Here is a 24,990-nt window from a genome sequence, read left to right on the forward strand (position 1 = left end):
TATTTTTTTAATTAAATGTAAAAGTTTTGAGATAAGAGATTGTTTAAATATTAGCACTGTTGTAAATAAAAACTTACAATTTTATGCTCATGATATGATTGATATGATGTCTCTAAAATTTCCTATTCTTTGATATATAATGTTTGGTTATCAAACCAATTAATGACAAAAGGGTTATTGTTGTGACACAGAATCATTTAGAAAAGTCAAATAACAGAAAATGGAAGGTACCTTATGTGAGTAGTAGGGGTCTTCCAGTTTAGCCATACTTGAAGGCTATCGAAGATTTTTTGAGGCCTGCTTGTCCAAAGGAACATGCATAATGAAACCAACCCTTCTTCATCCTTGAAAGCTCATTTTCAACCTTTGGATCTTAACCTAGGGACTCGAGACTCATGCCTCTCACCCAAAAGGGCATTCCATGTGCAGGCATGCCACATGTCCTAGTCATTTGCCTAGTATAAATAGCCCTTGGTTCTACATCTTTGAGACCCCAAATCCAAACCCCGAAAACTCAAATCTAAGTAAGATCCAATACTCTAGATCTACCATCCTAATCTTTTCAAATACCCTTCACTTTTCTGAAACCTCTCAACCATTATGAAAGTCCCATAACACACCTTACATCTCATTTACATACCCCATTTCGCATAATGATGAGATCTGACTTAAACATTTGAGAGCTTGCGCATGAGATATCCCAATATGCCTTTTGATCATTTATGTGTTGTAAACTCAAAAATCAAAAAACCTTAAAGGCCGTTGTGATCGCTGACAAGTCTTGTGACACATCAACTTTATTAAACATCGAAGACTCTTTCAAGGGCTCTTTAAGGAGCTCATAGCACTTGCTACTATTAGTTAACACCTATCAATAACTATGAGAACGAATAATTATGACAATTTCAAAGTTAAGCAACTTTCGTAACTCATCCTCAAATCCAACCATTCTTACAACAAAAATAATGAAATTCAATGAGTTTGAGGTAACAATAAGTTCCACAACCCTATAGCTAGGGTCTAATTAAATTATAATGTGAATTTAAAAATATTATGTTATTTTATATTATTTTTAATATTTAATTCAAGTATTGACATGCAATTTATTACCAACAATTGAAATGTTTGAATTGTTGTAAATTTACTAATAATTTCCCTTTTACCAATAACACGAGTTAATATTGAACATATATTCAAAAAATTGATAGCTCCTAGAAAAATAAAACAATATTTTTAATTTTTATTTCATTTAACTTAAATAAAAATTAATAAAGTAAAATGAAAATGATAAAATTGAATGGAATGATTTTGTTTCTTACAATGTTTTCAAAGCTCAGTGCATTTTTATGTTTTAAGTTGAAATAAATCAAAAGTGTGATGTTAGATAACCAAACATTCTCGTGAAAACAATCAATTTTTTTATCACAATTGTAAAGTGGATCGTACTAGCCTAATCAAACTCGGCCCGGTAGAAGCCCAAGATCTCTACCAGCTTTCCAACCCAATCTCAACCCATTTACCTGCTTGCAATAATCATCATCACTTTTATACCTACAACACTCTCGTGCCTCTTATAGATTTCATTCGCATTTATTGCAAGTTTCATTTGCATTTATTGTTGGTCCTGTCAGTACCACACCTTCATTAGGGAGCTTCATTAGCGCCAAATATCACAATCCAATCACTATGCAACACTTGAGACAAGCATGCATGTAAATGGACTTCTTTATTCATTTTTTCGTATACAAGCTAGCCTGATCACATGCCAATATATGTTTTTGTCTAACTCTATTATTACACTGTCAATTCTCATACTTACTTGAGTATTAGAGTACTTGTAGGTGTTAGTCATTCCCCCCATGTCGTTGCCGGAGTCGGATCTTTCAACGCCTCAAGACTTATGCCTGACATCTAACCCCATTTCAAATTGAAATAAACATAAACAAAATATATTATTTATATATACACCGAGAGACTAAAAGTGTAACAATTGAAGTGTCTGATGTGATCTTTAACTTGTGTTGTTTCATAGCATTGGTGGCCATATGTGAAAGTTGTTTCTTGCATTAATCATGCTTAATGAACCCTTTATATAACGGACTAGAGGCAAAATGCTAATTGGAAAGTATTTTTGAAATGATGATGAATTAATAGAAATTTACCTCTAATCTACTACTGAACTTGTGTCCTAATCACATTTACGGCCAATTTAGTTCTACTAAAGTGATCCAAACTTAGCTGAGGAAAAAATTGTTTAGCAAGTCAAAGACACTCCCAGTAATGTCCCAAATAACTATTAAAACATTATTTAATTAAGAACTATTATATATTAAATTTCATAATAAATTATTTCACACAAAACTATTCACTATAAAATAAGTTTTGAATACATTTGAATTAAATAATATTTTATGAGTTATTTATGACACAACATCACATGGTTTATTTATTTAAGGGGTGTCCTTGTAGTTTATCCAAAATACAAATGGTCAGCCAAATGGGCAAATATTGAAACTTTGCTGGGTAAAATTGAGATTCGTCGATCCACGCGCCCATCCCATTTCCAGGGGGGAAATTTGCAAAAATAGTACTCTCGGTAGGAAACTTTGTAAAAATAATACTCTCAGTAGTAAACTTTTAAATGTGTTTTGGACAAAAATACCCCTACTTTTTAGTTAACTATTTTCGTGTTATTTCTTCTTCTATTTCAATAGACATTTCATTCTCTCTTTATTACTCGATATATATAAGGTACATATATATATTTACCTATTATTTTTTTTTCTTTTACCACTCTCTATAATCTAAATATATGTATATATATTATTCATGTTCAATGATTAGATTTAAGAGATATGGGTCTCTCTCTATTGTGTATATATATATATATTATACATGTACATTGTATATTTACGTTGATGGGAGAGGAGAAGAGATAGATGGCGACCATGTACAAGAAAATGAGAAAAGTGATCGCAGCGAGGCCATGGCATCGGCGCATCGCTGATTGCGGTCGTGATTGATATTTCACTATGACCGTTTCAGTTTATTGTCGTGGCTATGACATATATCTTTAACAAATAACTATTAAAGATATTTGTTAAAGATATCCGTAATAGATATCTGTTAAAATATCAAAAATTTATCAAAAAAATTTATTTTTTATTAGTAGTTAAGTCCAGTTATGCATTAAAAATTTATCAAAATATTCTTATATATAAACCTTTCATATTGTCTTATTTATTATCAATAACCGATATTGTTAAATTGATATCTATCAATATCCAATATCTTTAACAAATATCTTATTTACGGATATCCTTAACCTTAACAATATACTTAACACTTATTTGTTAAAGATATCTGTCATGACCACGACAAGAAACTAAAATAGTCGCAGTGAAAGATCAGTCATGACCGCAATTAACGATGTCATGGCTCTACTGCAATCGTTTTTCTCATTTTTTTTGTACATGGCCGCCATTTGTCTCTTCTTCTCCTCCATCAACGCAAATACACACTGTATATGTATAATATATGTATACACAATTGAGAGAGAACGAGAGAGACCAGCATATCTTGAATCCAATTATTGAACATGAATAATATATACATATATATTTAGGTTACAGAGAGTGGTAAAAGAAAAATATTGATAAATGGATATATATATGTATCTTATATATATAGAGTAATAGAGATAGAAGAAAATATCTATTGAAAAAGAAGAATAAATAACACGAAAATAGTTAACTTAAAAGTAAGGATATTTTTGTTTAATATATATTCAAAATCTTATGTTGCGTTCTTTTTACTATTTTCAAGTCATTTTTAGTTTTCAGTATTTTAAAATAATGAAAATGCGTTATTTTTGTTGTTTTTAAAAATGCATTTTTGAAAATAAAAAAAGATTTGTAAAGAAAATTAAAAACAATAAAAAGTTGTTTTGAGTGTTTTTATAAAAAATAAACTCTAAACTTAAGACACATTTATTTATTTATATTTTATTATTATAATAGAAAAAAATATTATAAAATTTATTAACTTTAAAATGTATATATATTTTTTAATAATATATTAACATTAAATATTTATAATTTATTGAATAATCAAATTTATTGAATAAAATATCATTAAAACGTGTTTCTAATTTCCTGTTTTAATTTTCTGTTTTGATAAATAATTTTTTAAAATGATAAAAAAAATATGTTTTTAATTTTTTATAAATAAATTAATAAAATAAAAATTTAAAAATAAATTTAAAACTCAAAATTAAAAACTAAAAACTAAAAACTAAAAACTGAACCCAGCCTTATTTTTTGAAAGATTTTTAAAGTGTCTTATTTTCGCAAAGTATCCTACCCGGAGTCCTATTTTTGCAAATTTCCCTTTCCAGGGCTACTCCGAGTGCGAGCCCTCGCTTCGTGAAGAAACACCGATTTTGAAATTTTGGAACGGAAACTCCAAATTCGCTGAGATTGACGTGCTCAACGACGATGCTATCATCTTCTTCATGGTAAAGCCCTAGTATTCTTCCCAATTTGTTTCGATTGGCTCCGACAAAATCCTAGAAATCCATGGCCGCACGCGGCGGAGTATCTGAAGGCATCAACCTCATCTCCTCCACCTATTTCGACGATGACGACGACGAAGAAATGGAGGACATAGAACCCCAAGAGCAAGAGCAAGAACTAGAACTAGAACCGCCGAACAACGCTGTCAAAGACACCAAGCACTTGGACGACGACATCGACAGTAAAGAAGGCGATTCGAACAATAACAAGAGCGTCGAGAGGGTTTCTGATTTTGCCAACGACGTCGACCGCACACCTCTCTCCAATGACGATTCTACCCCTAAACCACTCTCCAAGTCCAGGCCTTCGACGCCCTTGCAGCAGCAGCCCCCGCCGCCTCAGATTTCTCGCTTGTCGCCACAGCAAGCTCCGGTGGATACCGGTAGGGCGAGAATTGGGAGGCTGGCTATTGTTGATTATGGCCACGATGAAGCGGCAATGTCTCCTGAAGCCGAGGTACTTCTGGGTTTGTCTAAATGTATGTATTTTTACTTGGTGTTGGGAATTCTAGTTTGATTTTGAATGCACTTTTCGACCAAGGATGATTGTGCAAAAAGGTGCCAGGTGGGTTAGCTTGGCCAATAATGCATGTTTAGTTAACTGGGCTATTCTTTTTCCGATCGATTGCAGGAGGGCGAGATAGTGGGCACTGGTATTGTCATGATTGATGCACAATTTCAAACGAGCGTTGGTATGCACTGCTTCTGTCTGGGCAATTTACTATTGATACTATATGTCATCTAATTAGAAACAATTTACAGTTTCTCCATTTTACTCATTTTCAGGACAATTTTAAAGCGGTTTTTTAGCGTACAATCTTATACCCATCCATGTGTTAATGTGTCAATGAGATTAAAATAGTGCAGTCATGCATGTATGTATTCCTAAACATACGGCATATACCTTGTAGACTGTTTCCTAATGTTAATTTAGTGGGGCTTATTTATATAATCATGCAATTCAGTCAGACCACTGCCTCAATAATCCTTTTTGGGTGAAAGCATTTATCAAGTTAATTTGTCACATGTAATGGGTGTTGAAGAAGAATTCTGGCAGAATGATGATAAGAGCAGGTTGGAATATGAGATAAGATGATAAGGAAAAGAGTTTGAAATTAAAGCCAGCTGAGGAGATAAAGAAAGGATAAGAAGTTACAGATAAAGTAGTTCTGTAAAGATAGGAGACAACTACCTTTCAAGTTTAAATCCTATCATATCTGTTGTTGTACTGTATTTTTAAGTTTGAATTCCTATGTTCAAGGAGCAAACTAAGGCCTGCTCATGTATATATATATCTAGTAGGAGATCAAATACGAGTGTGATCGAATTCATTGTTCACCTCCCATTTCGCTTAGAATCTTTCTATCAAAGTGTCTTATTTGTTCATAGTACTAGAGCCATTGATCTAGTGGCTGCATACCTTATCTTTTTCTTCACCAAACAGTTGTTCCAAGATGACTAGCAACCCACCAATTAGTGAAACCTCCACTACCCATCATGCACCCACCAGAACCCCACAAACTCCATCTGTTCCTATTTCTCTTGACAGCCATATCCTTTAAATCACACAACATAAATTGAATGGGATTAATTTTCGAGAATGGCCTTGATCAGTTTTGTTGGTTGTTAAAGGAAGGGAAAAGTGGGATACTTAAATGGTGGTACTCCTATGCCAGATCATGAAGTTGCTAATTATGAAGTTTGGGACGCAAACTCCATTGTTATGGCTTGACTCATCAATTCCATGGATGATGGAGCCAAAGATAGGCAGAATCTATCTGTTCTATAAGGCAACTAAGAAAATATGGGAAACCGTGCAAGATCTCTACTTAGATATGAAGAATACGACTCAATGTTTTGAAATTCAGTCAGTTATTCGAACCACTTGACAAGGTAATTATTCAGTCACTGATTATTATAACATGTTGACTGAATTGTGACAAGAAATGGATTTATTTTATGATATTAGTTGGGAGTGTACTGAAAATGGAATTAAATACGCTAAAATGGTGGAGAAAGAACGGGTGTTTGATTTCTTTATGGTCTTAATTCTGACTTGGATGAAGTCAAAGGAAGATTGCTTGGAACTAAACCATTCCCATCAATCCAGGAAGCATTTGTAGAGGTAAGAAAGGGAGGAAAGCTGAAAGAAGTTAATGTTTGAACTCATTCTCTATACATGAAAATAACACCCATAATTTAGCCCTTGCCACTTCTAAACTAAGGACAACACCAATACGTGGAGAATTACAAAAGGAGAAATAGTGGTGCGATCACTGTCACTTGTTGGAAAATTCATGGGAAACCAACAAACTAGAAGGGAAAAAAACAAAAGAAGATGACTCAAGCAGCTTATGCAGTAGAAGTTGAAGAGGGTAAAATGACTAATCTTACCCTAACAACAGATCAATTGGAACTCCTTTAGTAAGTACTGGACCAAACAAAGATCACTAAGCTATCTGATTTGGTTAAATCTCCAAAACCAACCGTATCACATGCCAAACAAGGTATTTTTTATTAGTGTTATTTCTCTAAAATGTTGTCTGTAGATGATTGGATTGTGGATACAGAAGCTTCAAACCATATGTTAGGTTGATTGCATGGATTATCAAACTATAAAAGGTGTGATAAGACTAGAACAATGACTATGGTAGATGGTACTATATTCTATGCTAAAGGAGAAGGATCAGTATATATAGATGGTCTACATTTGCAATCTGTTTTATATGTGCCTAAATTGAAGTGTAATCTATTGTCAAATCAGCAAGATAACAAAGGACATGAATTGTAAAGTGACATTTTTTCCAACTCACTGTGTTTTTCAGGGCCTAACTTAGGGAAAGATGATTGGCAATGCTGAGAGAAAGGAAGACCTTTATTATGTTAATGGAGTAGCCGGTACTCCCACTTTATGTAGTTTACGTAATATATCCTCATTTTCTATTAGCTCATATTTTAATATTCAGTTATGGCACAAACGTTTAGGCCATCCTAGTTTTAGATACTTGAAGATTTTGTACCCTCATTTGTTTATCAATAAAGAGAGCGAGTCTTTAAAATGTGAGCAATGTATTCTTGTCAAACAAACAAAAGTTTCTCATCCTATTCATTCTTATTAGCCCACTATACCATTCTATTTAGTACATGGTGATGTATGGGGACTAACAAGAACTCCTAACCTTATCAATACTTGTTGGTTTGTCACTTTCATAGATGATCATATCAGAACTTGTTGGGTCTTCTTACTAAAAGAAAAGTCTAAAGTTTATGCAACGTTCAGAAAATTTCACCAAATGGTACTCAAATGTTTTTCAAACATCAATCCATATCCTTCGATCGGATAATGGAAGGGAATATTTTTCAAATGAGTTTGGTAACTATCCAAGTGAAAATGGGATTTTTCATCAAAGTACTTGTCCCTATAACCTACAACAAAATGGAGTAGCTGAGAGAAAGAATCGACATCTTCTTGAAACTACTCGATCCTTGATGTTTACAAGCTCAGTTCCTACTTCCTATTGGGGGGAGGCTATACTTACAACTGCTTATCTCATCAATAGACTTCCTACCTAAGTTCTCAATTTTAAGACTCGCTTGAGCACCTGTCTTGCTGTCACGTACCTAGCGGCTACATGAGGAATATTGTAATAAATAGTAGCTTTTCCGTTTCTGTTGATTAGAAGGGGAGTTTAGCTGGCTGATAGCATGTGCAGCAAGCTAACTAACGCCTACAAGTGGGGAAGCAAGTGGCTGGTTCTAGAAAGGATTTTAGGCAACCGTTTTGGCGCCTATTTCCAGCTGGGCAGTATAACTACCCTGCCTCAGCCCAGTTGTACTCACTTTTGATAATTGAATCAGTGTTATTTCTCTCTCAATTTTCTCTCATTCTCTCTCAAATTCTCTCTTAACTTTTCCTCCCAAATTCTCGACTCATTCTCTCTCTTAGTTTCCACGAGATTCTCTCTAAAACAAAGAGAATTCCCTACTGTCTGCTTCAGGATCTGACACTAGCTAACTACCCTTTCCTTACCCGAATGCTTAATTCATTGTCTCCAATGGTCTTTGGGTGTACGAAGTTTGTTTATGCATAATTATCACTCCAAATTGGAACCTAAATCCTTGAAGTGTGTGTTTGGGGGATACTCCCCAACACAACAAGGCTACAAGTGTTATTATTTTAACACTAAGAAATTTATTGTGTCTTGTGATGTCTCTTTTCTCGAGGATCACTATTATTCTCCCATATCTTTGTAGGGGGGCACCTCTAGTGCATAGCAAGGTTGGGATTCTTTGTTTTGTCCTGAGGCAGTTACCATGATTACTCCTACTTCTAGTTATGTAACAGATCAAGGGGGGTAACAACTGGTCCAAGTTCCTAAAAAACCACCACCTTTGGTTTATTTTCAAAGGACTTGTGACCCAAAGCAAGGCCAATCATCACCTTAGGAGGAAGGTCCGGTACCTAATGAGGATGTAAGTCTTGATAGGTACAAGGCAAGATTGGTAGCCTAAGGCTTCACCCAAATACAAGGATTGGATTATGAAGAGACTTTTGCTTTGGTTGCAAAACTAAATTCTATACGTGTCCTATTGTCTCTTGCAACTAATTTGGAGTGGGAATTACACCAACTAGACATTAAAAATGCATTCCTCAATCATGATCTAGAAGAAGAAATCTACATGAGGGTTCCTCTAGGATTTGAGATAGAAGGCAGGAAAGGAAAAGTTTCTAGGTTGAAGAAGCCCTTGTATGGACTTAAGCAATCCCCTAGGGCATGTTTTAAACAGTTTAGTACAACCTTAAACTAGCTAGAGTATAAGTCGGGGCACGCTAATCATATGTTGTTCACTAAACATACAACAGATGGCTAGGAAACTATCCTAATAGCGTATGTAGATGATATTATTATTACTGGTGATAATATCCAAGAAATAGAGGCACTTAAAGGGCAGTTGCAGTAAGCATTTGAAGTCAAAGACCTAGGACAACTAAAGTATTTCCTATGAATGGAAGTGGCAAGAAGTAAGGAATGAATTTTTATCTCCCAGAGGAAATACACATTGGATCTACTGAAGGAAACGAGCAAGCTTAGCTGTAAGCCAACAGCTCATTGTTGGAACCAAATTGGAAGACTAAAGATGATGGCACGGGAAATCCAATAGACAAAGGAAGATACCAAAGGTTAGTGGGTAAATTGATCTACTTATTTCTCTCACGATTTGACATAGCATATTCAGTGAGTGTAGTGAGTCAATTTATGCATTCATCCACTAGCAAACACCTCAATGCTGCTTGTTATATTCTGAGATACCTTAAAAGAACTCCTAAGAAGGGGTTGTTGTTTAGGAAAAATGAAGACCGAGAAATAAAAGGTTTTGTAGATGTTGATTGGGCTAAATCTATTGAGGATAATAAGTCTAAATTCGGGTATTGTACTAAGGTATGGGGCAATCTTGTTATATGGAGAAGCGAGAAACAAAGTGTGGTGGCTCGAAGTAGTGTTGAGGCAGAGTACTGAGTTATAGCTCAAGGTATATGTGAGATAATTTGGCTTAGGAAACTAATGGAAGATCTATAGATACCTATAACTGCCCCTACAAGGCTATATAGTGATAGCAAATTAGCCATAAGTATCGTGAATAATCCAGTTCAACATGACTGGATGAAGTATGCAAGAATTGATCGACATTTCATTTAATAGGAAATTGAAGATGGAGGAGTCAACCTTATATATATTCCTATTGGTTTACAAGAAACTGATATTTTTACCAAGGCCATAACTAACCAAGGGTTTGAATTTGTTGAAATGGAAGGAGACAAATCCCTTGATTAGTGGGGATTGGCTCCAATCCCTTAATTGTTTGGGAAGGAGACAAATCCCTTAATTAGTAGGGATTGGCTCCAATCCCTTGATTGTGGGGAAGGATGCAAATTCCTTGATTAGGCCATCTCCAATGCGGAGCCTAAATTCTCGCCAAGAAAAAATTTGAGGAGAAAATTGCTAAAATTCATCTCCAACGCATCTCTCTATCTGTCTTGTCACTCCTCAAAATTTGACTGAGCTTCGAATGGCTCGCTAGAAATAAGGAGCTGAAATTTGCTCCCTATTCCAGTTTGTCTCAACGCCTCTCTGTACTTTGAAGAAAATGCTGGCGACGAGCAGTAGCGGCGGCGGCCACCAGCAGTGACGACAAGAAGAATGATGGTCGGATCTGGTGTCAGCGACAAGCAGAATGTCGTTTTCTCTGACTTGGCAGCACCAGATCCGACGAGCATTGTCGACAGAGAGGAGCAACGTCGACGACATCGGCAACAACTCCCTTCTCCAACAGTAGCGACGACTCCCTCCTTCAAATACTTGCAGTTTGTGATGTATATATATAGTATTTTGTATGTATGATGGATTGGGTGAATTTTGTGGAATTGTTTGGGGAATTTCTTTGTGTATTTAATTATTAATTTTGTGTATGTGTATATTTGATTATTTTGTGTATTTAATTAATTATTAATTTTGTTTATGTGTATATCTGATTATTTTGTATATTTAGTTATTAATTTGTGTATTTAATTATTAAATTTGTGTATGTGTTAAAATTATAAATAAAGTAAAATAAATAGAATTGAAGGTTATAAAAATAAATAAATGAAATATGGAGTGAAATAGAGAAGAGAATATGGAGTGTGGGTTGGAGCACGCACACTTTTCAAGGCAAGTTAAAAATAGAGTGATTTATTTATAATATAATAGGGAGTAGGATAGGGAGATGGGTTTATTGGGGATTGGCTCCAATCCCTTAATTTTGGGGATTGGCTCAAATCTCTTGATTGATGGCCTAAATTTTTGATTGATTAATTTAGTTTAGAATTAGAATACCCTAATTTGTTGTATCCTCCCTCTATAAGAAGAGAGGAGTCATGTTATTCATTAATGGTGAAATAGAAACCATTCTTCTCTTAGCTTATATGGTATCAGAGCAGGGAAGTCACCCTTACACCATCAAACCCTAGGCAGCCCTTACGCTGTCATACTCTAGGCAGGCCGATAACCACTGTTCAACCCCAGATGGCCCTTACACTGTTAAACCCTAGGCACGTCGGCCACCAACCTTCCAACTTTAGACTTGTTGCAGACAGTGGTTTAGCCATGGTGACTTGCAGATCTAGCGATGATGATGGCTAAACTCAGGTGGCACGCGCAATAGATAGCCGCTGCAACCTTGACCCTTCACCTTCTTGTTCTTCGGTGCTTAACAAGAGCAAGTTGCCGTTAGTCTCCGTTGCGATTGTCGTTGATCAATGGTTGTCTCTTAAATCCGATCGTCGGTCTTCAGATCCAACCATCATTTCTCAAATCCAGCCATCAATCCCTCAAATTCGGCCATCAATCAAGGGATTGGAGCCAATCCCCACTAATCAAGGGATTTGTCTCTTTCCATTTCAAAGCTCTCCCTCAAGCTGGCTTGAAAATATCTTCCATGGCAAGCTTGCTCACTAGATTTTCAAACTGTTTCTTATGTAACCCTTTTGTGAGGACATCACCAACTTGATCAACTGTTGGAATGTAAGGTATACAGATTACTCCATTGCTCACAATTTGACTCTCCATGATAGAATGAAACATGTAGAGGTGGATAAGCATTTTATTAAGGAGTGACCCAGCGTGTAGCGCGTGTATAAAAAAAACACACCAAAATAAACCCTTGAAAGAGCAAACTTCAATGGCCGAAGTTTGGCTTTCAAGAAGACGCAAAAACAAGACTGTTTTGCTAAGAAAACCCAAATAGCTTGCTGAAATTTGATTGATTAAAACTTGATTACAAACTCTAGATTCTAGGCATATTTATAGTATTTGGCTAATCCAAATCCATCTAATATTTGTAAACAAAATCCAACTAAAATCCTAATAGAAATAAATCCTAATCCAACATGAAGTAGAATCCTAAATCAAGTAGAAACATGAAATTGAATCCTAAATCAAGTAGAATTCTAAAAACTTAAGAAGTATTAAAATAACATAAAGTAGAATCCTAAACCAAGTAGAATTCTAAAATTTAAGAAGTATTAAAATATTGTTCCGGCGTGGTCGGGTCGGCTTTGGGCCGAGTCTTGATTGGTGACCGCATCAAGGAAAAACTTGACAATGGGGTAATCTGTATGCCTTACATTTCAATAGTTGATCAAGTTGCTGATGTTCTCACAAAACAGTACGTAAGAAACAGTTTGAAAATCTAATGAGCAAGCTTACCATGGAAGATATCTTCAAGCCAATTTAAAGGGGAGTGTTGAAATGGAAAGGAGACAAATCACTTGATTAGTGGGGATTGGCTCTAATCCCTTGATTGTGGGGAAGGAGACAAATCCCTTGATTAGTGGGGATTGGCTCCAATCCCTTAATTGTGAGGATTGGCTCAAGTCCCTTGATTGATGGCCTAAATTTTTGATTGATTGATTATAGTTTAGAATATCCTAATTTGTTGTATCCTCCCTCTATAAGAAGAGAGGAGTCATGTTGTTCATTAATGAAGAAATAGAAATCATTCTTCTCTTAGCTTATAGAATTAATTAGAGTCAAGTTGGGAATGAGAGATATCTATTCATCAGCTTGAGGGGAATTGTTGAAGAATTCTGACAAAATGATGATAAGTGCAGGGTGGAATATGAGATAAGATGATAAGGAGAAGAGTTTGAAATTAAAGTCAGCTGAGGAGATAAAGAAAGGATAAGAAGTTATAGATAAAGTAGTCCCATAAAGATGGGAGAAATCTACCTTTCAAGTTTAAATCCTATCATATCTGTTGTTGTACCGTATTTTTAAGATTGAATTCCTATATTCAAGGAGCAAACTAAGGCCTGCTCATGTGTATATATATATATATCTAGTAGGAGATCAAATACGAGTGTGATCGAATTCATTGTTCACCTCCCATTTCGCTTAGAATCTTTCTATCTAAGTATCTTATTTGTTCAATGGGCAACACAACTATTTCCGAGTATCTATGTATTCTATTTTTATTGTCGCAGAAACCTTTTTTAATGATTGGTCAGCAGCTATTGACTTGTGTAATAATTATTTGCTTTCTGTGGGGAGGCAGGGGCCATGGACCCCTAAGTGCTGGCAAATCCCCAGAGCATCTTTGGTTTTGTATGAAATTTTGAAGTGTGAAATTGTCTTCTGGGCATTGTCCTCTTGATTAAGCTGTGATGCTTTCAAGGGAGTTTTTCTTTAAAAGCCAGCTACTTTTGCAGGTAACAGTTAATTTAAGTGTCTTCCATGATCAAGTTGGGATAGCTAGGGTCCTGTACATTGTCAAGACTAATCCTACAAGTTCTTCTGTCTTTTGATTGTACCCTTCGGATGGGGCAGACCTGGGGATGCTAGAATGGCCTTTTTTGTTTGAACTTTGCATTATCTCTCCAAGGAGCACTATTGTTCCTTTGGGCTATTGCTTTCTTATTTCGTTATAAAATCTTCTTCTTATCACAATTAAAATAATATGGAGAGGGATGACCAAAAACTATATGAGAGACAAGTAAATAAATGTTGAGTCCCATGGGTGCCCCATTACCAACAACTTTTCTCCTCTCTTTTCAATCTTAATTATAAGTCCTATTAGTCTTAACCTTCCTTAATTTCCCACCTTTCTTTGGAATCTATACATTCTCTCTCTCCCTCCTTATTCTTCTCTCTTTTTATAGAGACCAAAAACTTTTTATATAAATTCAATCATAGATAATTTTGCTTTCAGAAAGAGAGGTGCTATTTGAATAAAATAAATTTAGTATTTAAATAATTATTTATATTTCATTAGTTGTCCAAATCTTGCTCGTGTAAGTTTGGTCCCCCCATTAAAATTTTCTGGTTCCACCCCTTCTGTGAACTGATGGTTCTGGATTCATCTATGCTTATGTTCCATTTAGCAGAGACTTAACATCAACAACAATATATCAAGCATTTATGGGGTTGGCCACATGAATTATAGTTTTGGAATAGCGGAGACTTAATTGCAATTAATTGACAGTTTCTGCTTTCCATGATAAGAAAATTGTAGTTATTCGTCAGTGGTGTGGATTGCTTGTTTGAATCAATTATGCATGCTAGTTAAGGCCCTGTTTGGAAACTTTTCTGCTTTCAAAATTTTCATTCCAAGAAAAAATACAACACCATACCAGGCCTTTATAGTGGGTCTGTAATATGAATTCTAGCTTATGGAAAGGACTAGAAACGGTATTGGGTTTTGCATTTCCAGAACTTTTGAAATGTTTTCAATCTTTTGGAAATGACAATGACATGTCAAACCTTGAGACTTAACATCAACAACAATATATCAAGCATTTTTGGGGTGGGTTACATGAATTCTAATTTTGGAATAGCGGAGGCTTAATTGCAATTAATTGACAGTTTCCGCTTTCCATGATAAGAAGACTACAGTTATTTGTCACTGGTGTGAATTACTTGTTTGAATCAATTATGCATGCTAGTTAAGGTCCTGTTTGGAAACTTTTCTGCTTTCAAAATTGTCATTCCAACAACAAATACAACACGATACCAGGCCTTTATAGTGGGTCTGTAATATGAATTCTAGCTTTTTATTTCATTTCATAAACATGGAATGGAAAAACTGGCAACACGGTTTGACACGTCATTGTCATTTCCAAAAGATTGAAAACGTTTCAAAAGTTTTTGGAAATGCAAAACCCAATTCTGTTTCTAGTCCTTTCCATTCCAAAAGAAACAAACCAAAACCCTTTCCACTGCAGCCCTTCTCTCACTCTCACCTCACTCTTTGTTGTCCACAATCATCATCGTCGAACCCAGATCCTCCCTTGCATTGTTGAAAAGGTTTCGTCCACTCTCTCTCTCTCTCTATATATATATACACACACACACACACACACACACACACACACTGCTCGTCGAATCCAGATCTGGGATAAACAATCCCAGATTTGGTCTCTGAGTTCTATTTTGTGACTTTTTCTGAGCCACCCCCCCCCTGTGTGTGTGTATATATATATTTATATACACACATGCACAGGGAGTTGGGTTTTGTAAATTTTTCTGAATTTTTGCTGAAAATTTATTTATGAAAATATGCTGGAAATTTTTGTACCGAGAATTGGAAATATAGAAGACAGGAAGCATCTACTATGAAAATTTCTGTAGCTTTTACTTTCTTTTCCTCTCTAAGTTAATAATTGGTTGCATTTGTAGGTGATATTCAAGAAAGAACACCTACTGGAAATACTCAGGCTCTGACACCCAACGCACAGGCTAGTACCCCTCAATTATCTGAGCAACTGGATGCCTCAGAATCTCGCACAATGAACTGTGCTGTCGATGATTCAGAATCTATTGCAAATGCAGAAGCAGTTACCATGCTGTCTAAGGATGTTGATCCATTGGACAGGTTTCTTCCTCCACCCCCAAAGGACAAGTGCTCAGATGAACTGCAAGTAAGTGCCTTTCTTAGCTGTATTTCTCTTGTTACAAGCTGAATAGGAGAACTCACAGAGGTACCTGGCTTAAGTTATTTCAAAGGTGCTTCATACTGCATCATCACGAGTCTGGAACTGGACAGGCCCTTTTTCCCTTTCTTCCATAGATTATCAATTGCATGAAGTTTGAAGAGACACAGATACTTTATGACACTGTTGTTATTGTTCTGTGCCTGTGTAATGTTTTCAATTCAATACCCAGAATATGTTTGGCACTTTGTTATATTTACACCTTAAACACTCATGGTATTCTAAAACTGCTCATTTTTGGGCTGAATTTGGTAACCTAATTAGCCACACATCTGAGGCACACCGCTATCTCACACACAACAGAGTTCTGAGTTTTTTGGGGATAATGGACTTGAGCATTCTTGGTTTGAACTAAATTTTTTTAGTGACTTATTTCTTGTAATCTTTTCGTTTTGTTCAATGATTGCAACTTCTCTTCCTCAACATACTTTCTCACTCTCTCTCTTTTTTTTTCCCCTCTGGATATACAATGTATATGCACAATGATCTGCCCCTTAATTTTGTGTGGGTTTCTCTTCCACAGTCAAGCCACTGGGCAGAGGCTTTATAGATGAAGGTGACAGGCAACAAGCATTTTGCTCTCTCTCTCTCTCTCTCTCTCTGTGGCGATAGAACCCCAGTGGTCTTCGGGGCTCAGGCTTCGGTGGCACCAGTGGTGGCCAGCAGTGGCTGACCACCACTGTTTATTCTTTTTTTAAAAAAGAAAATTCTTGATTCGGAGGAGAGAGGAGAGAGAAAGGAAGGGTAAAATGGTAATTTTACCCCCCTTTGGCCATTGCTATGTTCAAAATGTTGAGGGTGTTCTCGCAATTAAGGCAAACTACAGGGGTGGTTGTTGTAATTTTCCCTTAAAAAAATGGTAGATCCCTTATTCTTGGTGGTGGTTATTGAGAAGTCTAAAGTCAGCTGTGCAAAGATTTGATCTCAATAATTGATGATTGATACAAACAGCGTCTTGTAATTCCATCGTTTGTTTTCTGGGCAATTTTTCACTAGCATCGAGGAGGTCAATGATGTTTTCGTCATTGAATTATGATTGATTAGAGTTTGCCTCTTTGGAGCCTATAGTGACCTGCCTCCAATTACCGGCCAACTTCTTGACAGAAGTTTGTTACACCTTAAAATTTGGGGGACTCTAGGTGGCTTTTGTTGGATACAACTTTTTAGCTATGTTTATGCCATTGACTGTGTTGTTAAAGCCATGCTATAATGTGGTTCCTCTAAATGTATTGTTGGTGGTTTTCCTGAAATCTTCACTAAATGTGTTCTCTATGCAGGAGAAAATAAACAAGTTTCTTTACCTTAAACGACTTGGGAAAAGCTACAATGCAGAAGTACGTAACAAGAAGGAATACAGGAATCCTGATTTCTTGCGGCATGCAGTGACATATCAGGATATTGATGAGATAGGTACTTGTTTCAGTAAAGATGTATTTGACCCCCATGGATACGACAAAAGTGATTTCTATGATGAAATAGGTAACTAAAAAATCTCTCCACACTTCCTAAACTACAGCACCATATAAATAGGTCATATGCGCATATTGCAAAGCTGTTGTGTTGTTTACGTATGGCATTTGCTTGTTAAGTTTGTAGTTCATATTGCATAGCAGCTGTGTTGTTTACATATAGCATTTGCTTGTTTACATTCGGCATTTGTTAAGGTGATGTGAGGTCCCGCCTAGTGGGATTAAGGCTTGTGATGATGATGATGATGAAGATGTAATTGTTGCGATATGAGAAATGATCCTAACAAGCTACCCACCCGTCCATTTGCACATATTGCCCCTGTTAGTGATTTGGTCAAAGATAAATTCATAAAATTTCTCTGTCAAGGATGATGTCATCTCATACCTGATCTGTAATCCAGTTCTGGGAGACTTTCCTGTTCTGCTTCTCCCTTTACCAAACAACTAAACAATTACAAGTAGCTATCCATCTGATTTTATTTCCCATTGCGGCATTATCTTCTTGGGGCTTGCCCCTTCTCTTAGCTGTAGATAATTTTGTTTGACTCATCCTGTAAATACTGTTTGGCAAGAAGCTCAATTTTAACTCAGCTTGCAGCATATTCACACCCTCAAGAATGACGGAAAATGTTGCTCAGCTTGCAGGTGTTTGAACACTCAAAATGATAGGATGACTAGAATAATAAGCATCTGTTTCTTTCTGCAACCTTGTGGAAACATAGTAGACATGGTTGGGGCAGTGTGAGAGACTTTGATACCTAAAACCATAGAGAGAGACTATTTGGGCTAATTCGTTTTCAGAGAGTATATACTTGGAAGGGACAAGAAATAGCTGCATCAACAGGAGGCATTAGACAGTCAACAAGTGCTACCAGCACACAGCCTTACTTGAATTTAGCTGGACACAGCTTTGCTTGCATTTAGCTTGGCTAATGAAGGGGTACTCTCCTATGATATCTTATGCTAGAAGTGATGTGAGATGGAATAGAGGTCCTTATTTAGTGCCACAACCCAAAAGGGAGACATGATCAGCATAATTCTCAAGCTTTCTTGTTTGGTATTCATTTTTTTGTCTGCAACTTTCATTTTCATGTTTTTAGTTTTATTTTTGGTTCTGTCTATTTTTACCTTTCCTTCTTTTTTCTCCTTCCCACCACTGGTGAAGCTATTGGGTACTTTGGTGATTCCATTGGCAGTGTTAGTCAGGCTATTGTGACTTGCTAGGAGTCACTGACGAGGTCTGTGAGTTGTGATGTCTCCTAGAGCTGTTCTGGGAGTTGCCAGCATCTCGACAACTCTCAGGTAGGGTTGTGTGAAGTCTGACTACTACTCTGCCAACTAAGGTTATTGGCAATGAGGGGGGGGGGGGGGGGGGGGAGGGGAGAGAAATTAAAAATGAAAACAAAATGAAAAATGTTGAAACACCTATTTATTGTTTCTAATTTTTTTTCAAAAATTTTAAAATTGTTGAAAAATGACAAAAGTGTTGGGCAGCATAGTTGGTGATACTGTTCTGTACATGCTGGTACGTACTATTCCAGATGATATCTGATATCCACACTTCCAAATTCCATTTTGATTTCTGTACACATCTACTGCCATTAGCTACAGCATTCTAACAAATAAACAAAATATCAAGCTTTAAATCCCATTATATGCGGTTCTGAATTAACAAACGTTCTTCCCAAAATCCCTTTGTCCGTCTGTATTTAAGCTGTTCTAAATGAGCTGAAATTTCCATCCATGGTGTATTAATACTTGATAATTGTGAAGCATACATTCACATAATATCAAAGTTTCATAGTATTTGAAATCATATTTACAATAACAAGAATCACAAGCTTTAATTTTTCTAGGTGGGGTAGGCTACATGAATCCTCTGTAAGGCCATTATATCTTATCATGTTTAAGGTTTAATTATGTTTTCTTTGGTCTTTTTCTACCTCTTTGCTTTAAACTCCATCCCGTTTCATCCACTTGCCTTACTTTGAGTCTTCTTCTCACATGTTCAAATTATCTTATTTGCATTTCCCACATTTTTTCTCCAATAGGTGCTCCTCCGACCTTTTTATGTATTATTGTATTTCTGTTTTTGTCTTTGCTTGTATGACCACACATTGACTGTAACATCTACTCAATTATGCTCATGTTGTGCACATGTTAGTACTCTATTTCTTGACACTCAAAATTAAGCGTAATTATAAAATTTACTAAACAAAATTTATTTATTATCCTTTAGAACATAATAATAGTTCAAAGATTATAAATATTAAAAAATAGGCAAGAGTAATTAGCAAAAAAAAGTAAAGAGTGCTTGCTTTGAAAGTAGGCTCTAATTTATATAAATCAAAATAACTTTGCATAATATATTGTACAATTTAAAAGGAAACTAAAACTTAATCTTTGCTATGATGAACATTCATAATAAAGTGCTTATATTAATATTATATGAACATGCATGCAGGATGATAATTTGAAAGATAAAAAATTTGTCTCTGTGAAAATTATTCTTTCACAATTCTACATCCGACTTTGTATGTTCAAATGAAACCTGAAATTGTAAATTTTTTTACTTGAGTCAAGCCAATGTGCACTTTCCAATATTTCTTTTAGTTTGGGTTTTTCTTTATGGCCTGCATCATTTAGGAATTCAGTTTCAAGTTCTTATTTGATTTCTTTATGGACACCAATTAATGATTTGAATTTGCCTCGTCTGAGCAAAAGCCTAAACTGTTATGTGCAGCACTTTCCGAGAATTTCTGAACCTCGGACAAGTCAATCTCCCTGCACTAGTTTATGGTGCCTCTACATGAATTTCTTTATTGACAATGTCTGTTGCCAGTGCCATTATATTTCTGTTAATATTGATCCAGTCACTCATGTTGCTATGCTCTGTAGAGGCTGATATGAAACGTGAAATGGAGAGGAAAGAACAGGAAAGGAAGAAGAGTCCGAAGGTTGAGTTTGTATCAGGAGGAACACAACCTGGAGTGGTTGCCTCAGCACCAAAAGTTAACATTCCAATTCCAGGTCAACTAGAAACCTTTTATATGAATTGTCTTTGATTATTGTTAGTTTTATTTTTTATTGCATGTTTCTAATATGTTAGCAATGGCAAATTATCACCTAATATTTCTTGGTGGATTGGTATGATTTGCAGGTGTATCAACTGCAGCTTCTGGTGGATTGCATCCAGTCCCAGCTGCAGTGGAGTCTGGGTCTCGGGATGGCAGGCAAAATAAGAAGTCAAAGTGGGATAAGGTTTTCATATTTGCATATAATATACCTGTCTTTATCAGCCAGCTATAGTGAGTTGTGTATCTTTCTGTATTAATTGCTAATGTTGTACATTTTCTGATATCAGGTGGATGGTGATGGAAGAAATTTGCTGCCTCCTGGAGGGCAGGATTCTGTAACTTCGGCTGGTGCACATGCAGCATTATTAACTGCAGCTAATGCTGGTACTGGATATACTGCGTTTGCGTAAGTTACATGTTGAGACCTAAATATTTTATCATTTTCTTTCTATCTTTATTTAAAGTTTGTGCTTGCAGGTTTCATTGATTGTATAGATCAAGCTGTTAAATGCATTATTATTTTTTGTTTTGGTCTGTCATTAGAAGAAATATGGTCTTTAGGAGAAAATATCAATTAGTGAGCATAGAGATGATAATGCTAAGATGGATGAGTAGCCATACAAGAAAAGATAAAACTAATAATGGTGTTATTTTGATAAGGTTAGAGTGGGTTCTATTGAAGATAAGATGCATGAGACTTCATTAAAATGGTTTGATCATGTGAGAAGAAAACCACTGAAGGCTTCTGTGAGGAGAGTATATGGAATGGAACATATATCTAGCAAAAGAGGTAAGACCAAGATCAAGGAAAATTTGGTGGGAGACACTTAGGTATGATTTAGTTGCAAATGTTGGTCCCTACTTGTGGTTAGACTTGGGGGGGGGGGGGGGTATATTGAGTCTATTTTAATTTTAATAAAAAAATTTCAACTTTTAATAAATTCTTAAATCCTATTTAATCAGGCTCTAGGAAGCCAAGCAACCCAATAAATATTTTATTCAAGGTTTACAACCACTTGTTCTCTTTAGAACCAAATATGAAAATGAATAACAATATGACAAAGCAACAACATAAATGAGACAAATAACTGACACTGCAAATTTCTTTAGGCTTAAATGATAGAACCTGAATAACTTTGAATGCCTTGGTTGCTTTGCATTTCAATGAAGCATGGACTTGAAAGCAAGGTTGTTAAAATCGGGATTTTAAGTGGGATCGAAAAAGTGTCCATAAAATTAGATCGTAAAATCGTAAGATTTTAGAGATAATTAAAAATACCCTTCAATTTTTGTAAATATATGTTTATAATAATATAATTTTGTAGAAAATGAATTAATATCTTTTAATAACCTGATTATTTCTTATTATAGTTCAAAAGATGATATTTCCAAAATATAGCTCAAAAACTAGTAGGTTGGTATAGGCAATTTAGAGGCAAAATATAAGTAATTTAGAGGTAAAATATAGCTTAAAATTCTTTAGAGGATTCTTTCAACGTCTTCCATTAGATTTATGTTGTATTTTTTTCTTGATTTAACATTGATTAAATCAAGTAAAATCCCTATTTGGGATTTGGTGGTCCATTAATTAATTACTTGTTTGTCTTGATTTACTTATGCAATCAATGTTAAATCAAGAAAAAATTATAATTTAAATCAAGTAAATTGGAACTTATGCAATTAATGTTAGATGCTATGTGACATTGGAACTTATGCAATCAATGTTAAATCAAGTTCCAATTTAGAGGCAAAATATAACAATTTATTGCATAAGTTCCAATGTCAGATGCTATGTGACATTGAGACGTTAGAAGTATCCTCTAAATTGCAACTTAAATCAATGAAGGTCTTTGAATCGAAAAATCGTTTAAGGATCTCTGAAGCGTAAAATCGTAAAATCGTATGTGTAAAATCGAGATTTTATAGGATTTTATCCCAAATTGGATTTTACATGGGATTTGAATCGTTTAGGGGTCTCCGAATCACAAAATTGTAAAATCGTACGCGTAAAATCGGGATTTTAACAACAATGCTCGAAAGCTTGGAAAATGTTGAGTGTGAGACTTTTATGTGCAAGTTGAATTATGGAGAATTAGAGTGTCTAATTATTAACAAGTAGCATGAGTGCCGTGCATACTGACAAAGACACCGGTAATTTGGCATTCTGGCCAGTACCCACTGGTACTGGCCAGTACAAGGAGCAGAATGAAAACTAATCCCATGTATGGAAACCTTCCATTATGGTACAGTATCTATAACTAGAGTATGACCCAAAAAATCCTAGTGAGCCAGTAAGGCCGGTAAGGTTTTGGTGTGCAAGCCATCAAGGAATATGCTCAATTTATAATGTTTTTTTTTTCTCATTCTGGACGGTGCTTACCAGCTAGTATTGACCAGTATACTATGATATTGTATGACTATGGTTGAATAATGACAATGAATCAAATTTGGAAGAGAATTTCAATGCTTGAACATGAAAGGTTGCATAGCTAGTTTAGGCCCAATCTTTGAGCTGGTGGATTTATTATTCAGTTTTGGTGTGAGTGGGAGAGCTTTTTAAAGAGGATTTGAAAATCAAATAATCAAAAACTTAGCTGTAACAGTTTTGATGTCAGAATTATTTCCTGAGTGCAGTTGTTATTGCTATACAATAATAATTAATAAGTGAGCAGCTTTTCTGAAGCTTGGTTGTCAGAAGTTTGCATAATGATGCTCTAAAGTTATGGACTTGGTTATGGGGGTGGATATACGTTAGGAGTCGCCAATTGGGACTAGGATATTAGAGTTATTTGTTGTTCAATTGCACACTTGTATAACAAGTTATGGAAAGCATGCTTTTCCTGGAAACTCCCAAGGCATTTCATATGACACTTCAAATGCTTAGCAGTTTGGATCCATGACACAGGAAAATTGGAAAGACAGTGACAAGAGGAACTAGCAATCAGAAAATGTGAAATATGTCATTGAAGGCAATCAGTTAACCAGTGCTTATGTGGTTCTTATTGCAACTTGAATAGCTTTTGACCGATTGATTTAGTAGAAAGTTTTTAGCCTTATTCTAACAACTTGTACTTGCACTGCAGGCAACAAAGACGAAAGGAGGCAGAGGAAAAAAGATCTAGTGGAAAGAAGGATAGAAGAACATGAATTAGGGATGCTGGAACTTGAAACTGGAAGTGTTAAAAAAATTAGACAGATGGAATAGCTGTGAGTAGAATAGGCTTACTCCTGTACTTCTGTATACTGGCAAAATGAAATTCCAAATCGATTTGGCTTTCCAGTTCCATTGCTATAAAATTTGGACCCAATAGCTCGAGCACAATTAGTACCTCTGGGATATTGCAATGCCTTTTTTAAATGGGTTTATTGCTCTATCCACCAACTTTGTCTTGCTAATCATATTATTCTGAGTTGGTTAGGTGACTCACCATAATGACTCTACTGCAGAAGTAGCTGTCAAAATTGAATGCAATGCTTGTAATTTTGTATTTGTTATGGCACCCCGTGAGAATTTCGATGGGGGATTGAAAATGATAATTCTCAGGTTTTAAAGTTTACTGGGTGTTATCTGAATGTCCTTTGTGATTCCCTTTTCATAAACCCTTGTACTTATGTTCCAAAATGTGTACTCACGAGGGGCATCACTTTGCAACTTTTGCCCTGGATAATGGCTGGGTGAAGAAACAAAATGATGTGTATCAGGGCTTCTGAAAATTTTGCGGCACAGTGAACGGGTATTTGATAACTCACTGTTGAAATGGTTGGAAGGTAGCTTTGGACATCTTGTGCTTGCTCCAGACAGGTAACTTGGCTGCTGGAGAAAACTATTCATTTCTTAGGCTTCAATCTCCATCACGATTCAGAACCTTCTACTTTTGTAGGATTGACATGTAACTGGAGGTACACTCTCAATTATCAGTTTGCACCGTCTTAGCTCGTCTTATATGGACGGTAGCTTTTGGATACCTTAAACAAGCTCCAATTAGTGGTGCATAGATTTTTTTTATTCACAATTACACGTGCGACTTGCATCCATGAGGCAAGCACTTGTGCCTCAAGCCTCGGCTCCAAGTCCTCTTTGCGCATTTGACAACCATGAAATGATATTGGAGCATATTATCTTTTTATCAGATTACAATCTAAGTGAAACAATCTGCAAAAGTCTGTCCCACGAAGTTTGGTTTTTGTCATTCTCTTTTTCTCTTTTTAAGATATCTACAAGGATTGTGAGAGATGATTTCTGCTTTGTGTAGTGGGTATTGGAGGAGGTTTAGGGCTTCAATGTTTGGCCATTGTCACGAGGGGACGCAAGCAGTTGCGTTGATTGTGACGTTTTAAATTGGT

The 24,990-nt window shown here is 35.7% G+C and overlaps 1 protein-coding gene across 1 annotated transcript; it reads left to right on the forward strand.

Annotated features, from left to right (window-relative positions):
• The first annotated feature begins 4,363 nt into the window (after positions 1-4,363).
• On the forward strand, positions 4,364-24,203 carry LOC127807482 (uncharacterized). Its single transcript, XM_052345352.1, has 8 exons — positions 4,364-5,030; positions 5,205-5,265; positions 15,787-16,028; positions 17,378-17,579; positions 20,468-20,599; positions 20,730-20,830; positions 20,934-21,052; positions 23,730-24,203. Exons 1-8 carry the CDS (start codon positions 4,578-4,580, stop codon positions 23,791-23,793), a joined length of 1,374 nt encoding a protein of 457 aa, XP_052201312.1. The 5' UTR covers positions 4,364-4,577; the 3' UTR covers positions 23,794-24,203.
• The last annotated feature ends 787 nt before the right edge of the window (positions 24,204-24,990 follow it).

Source organism: Diospyros lotus, chromosome 8, assembly GCF_014633365.1.
Source record: "Diospyros lotus cultivar Yz01 chromosome 8, ASM1463336v1, whole genome shotgun sequence".
Classification (NCBI taxonomy): Eukaryota; Viridiplantae; Streptophyta; class Magnoliopsida; order Ericales; family Ebenaceae; genus Diospyros; species Diospyros lotus.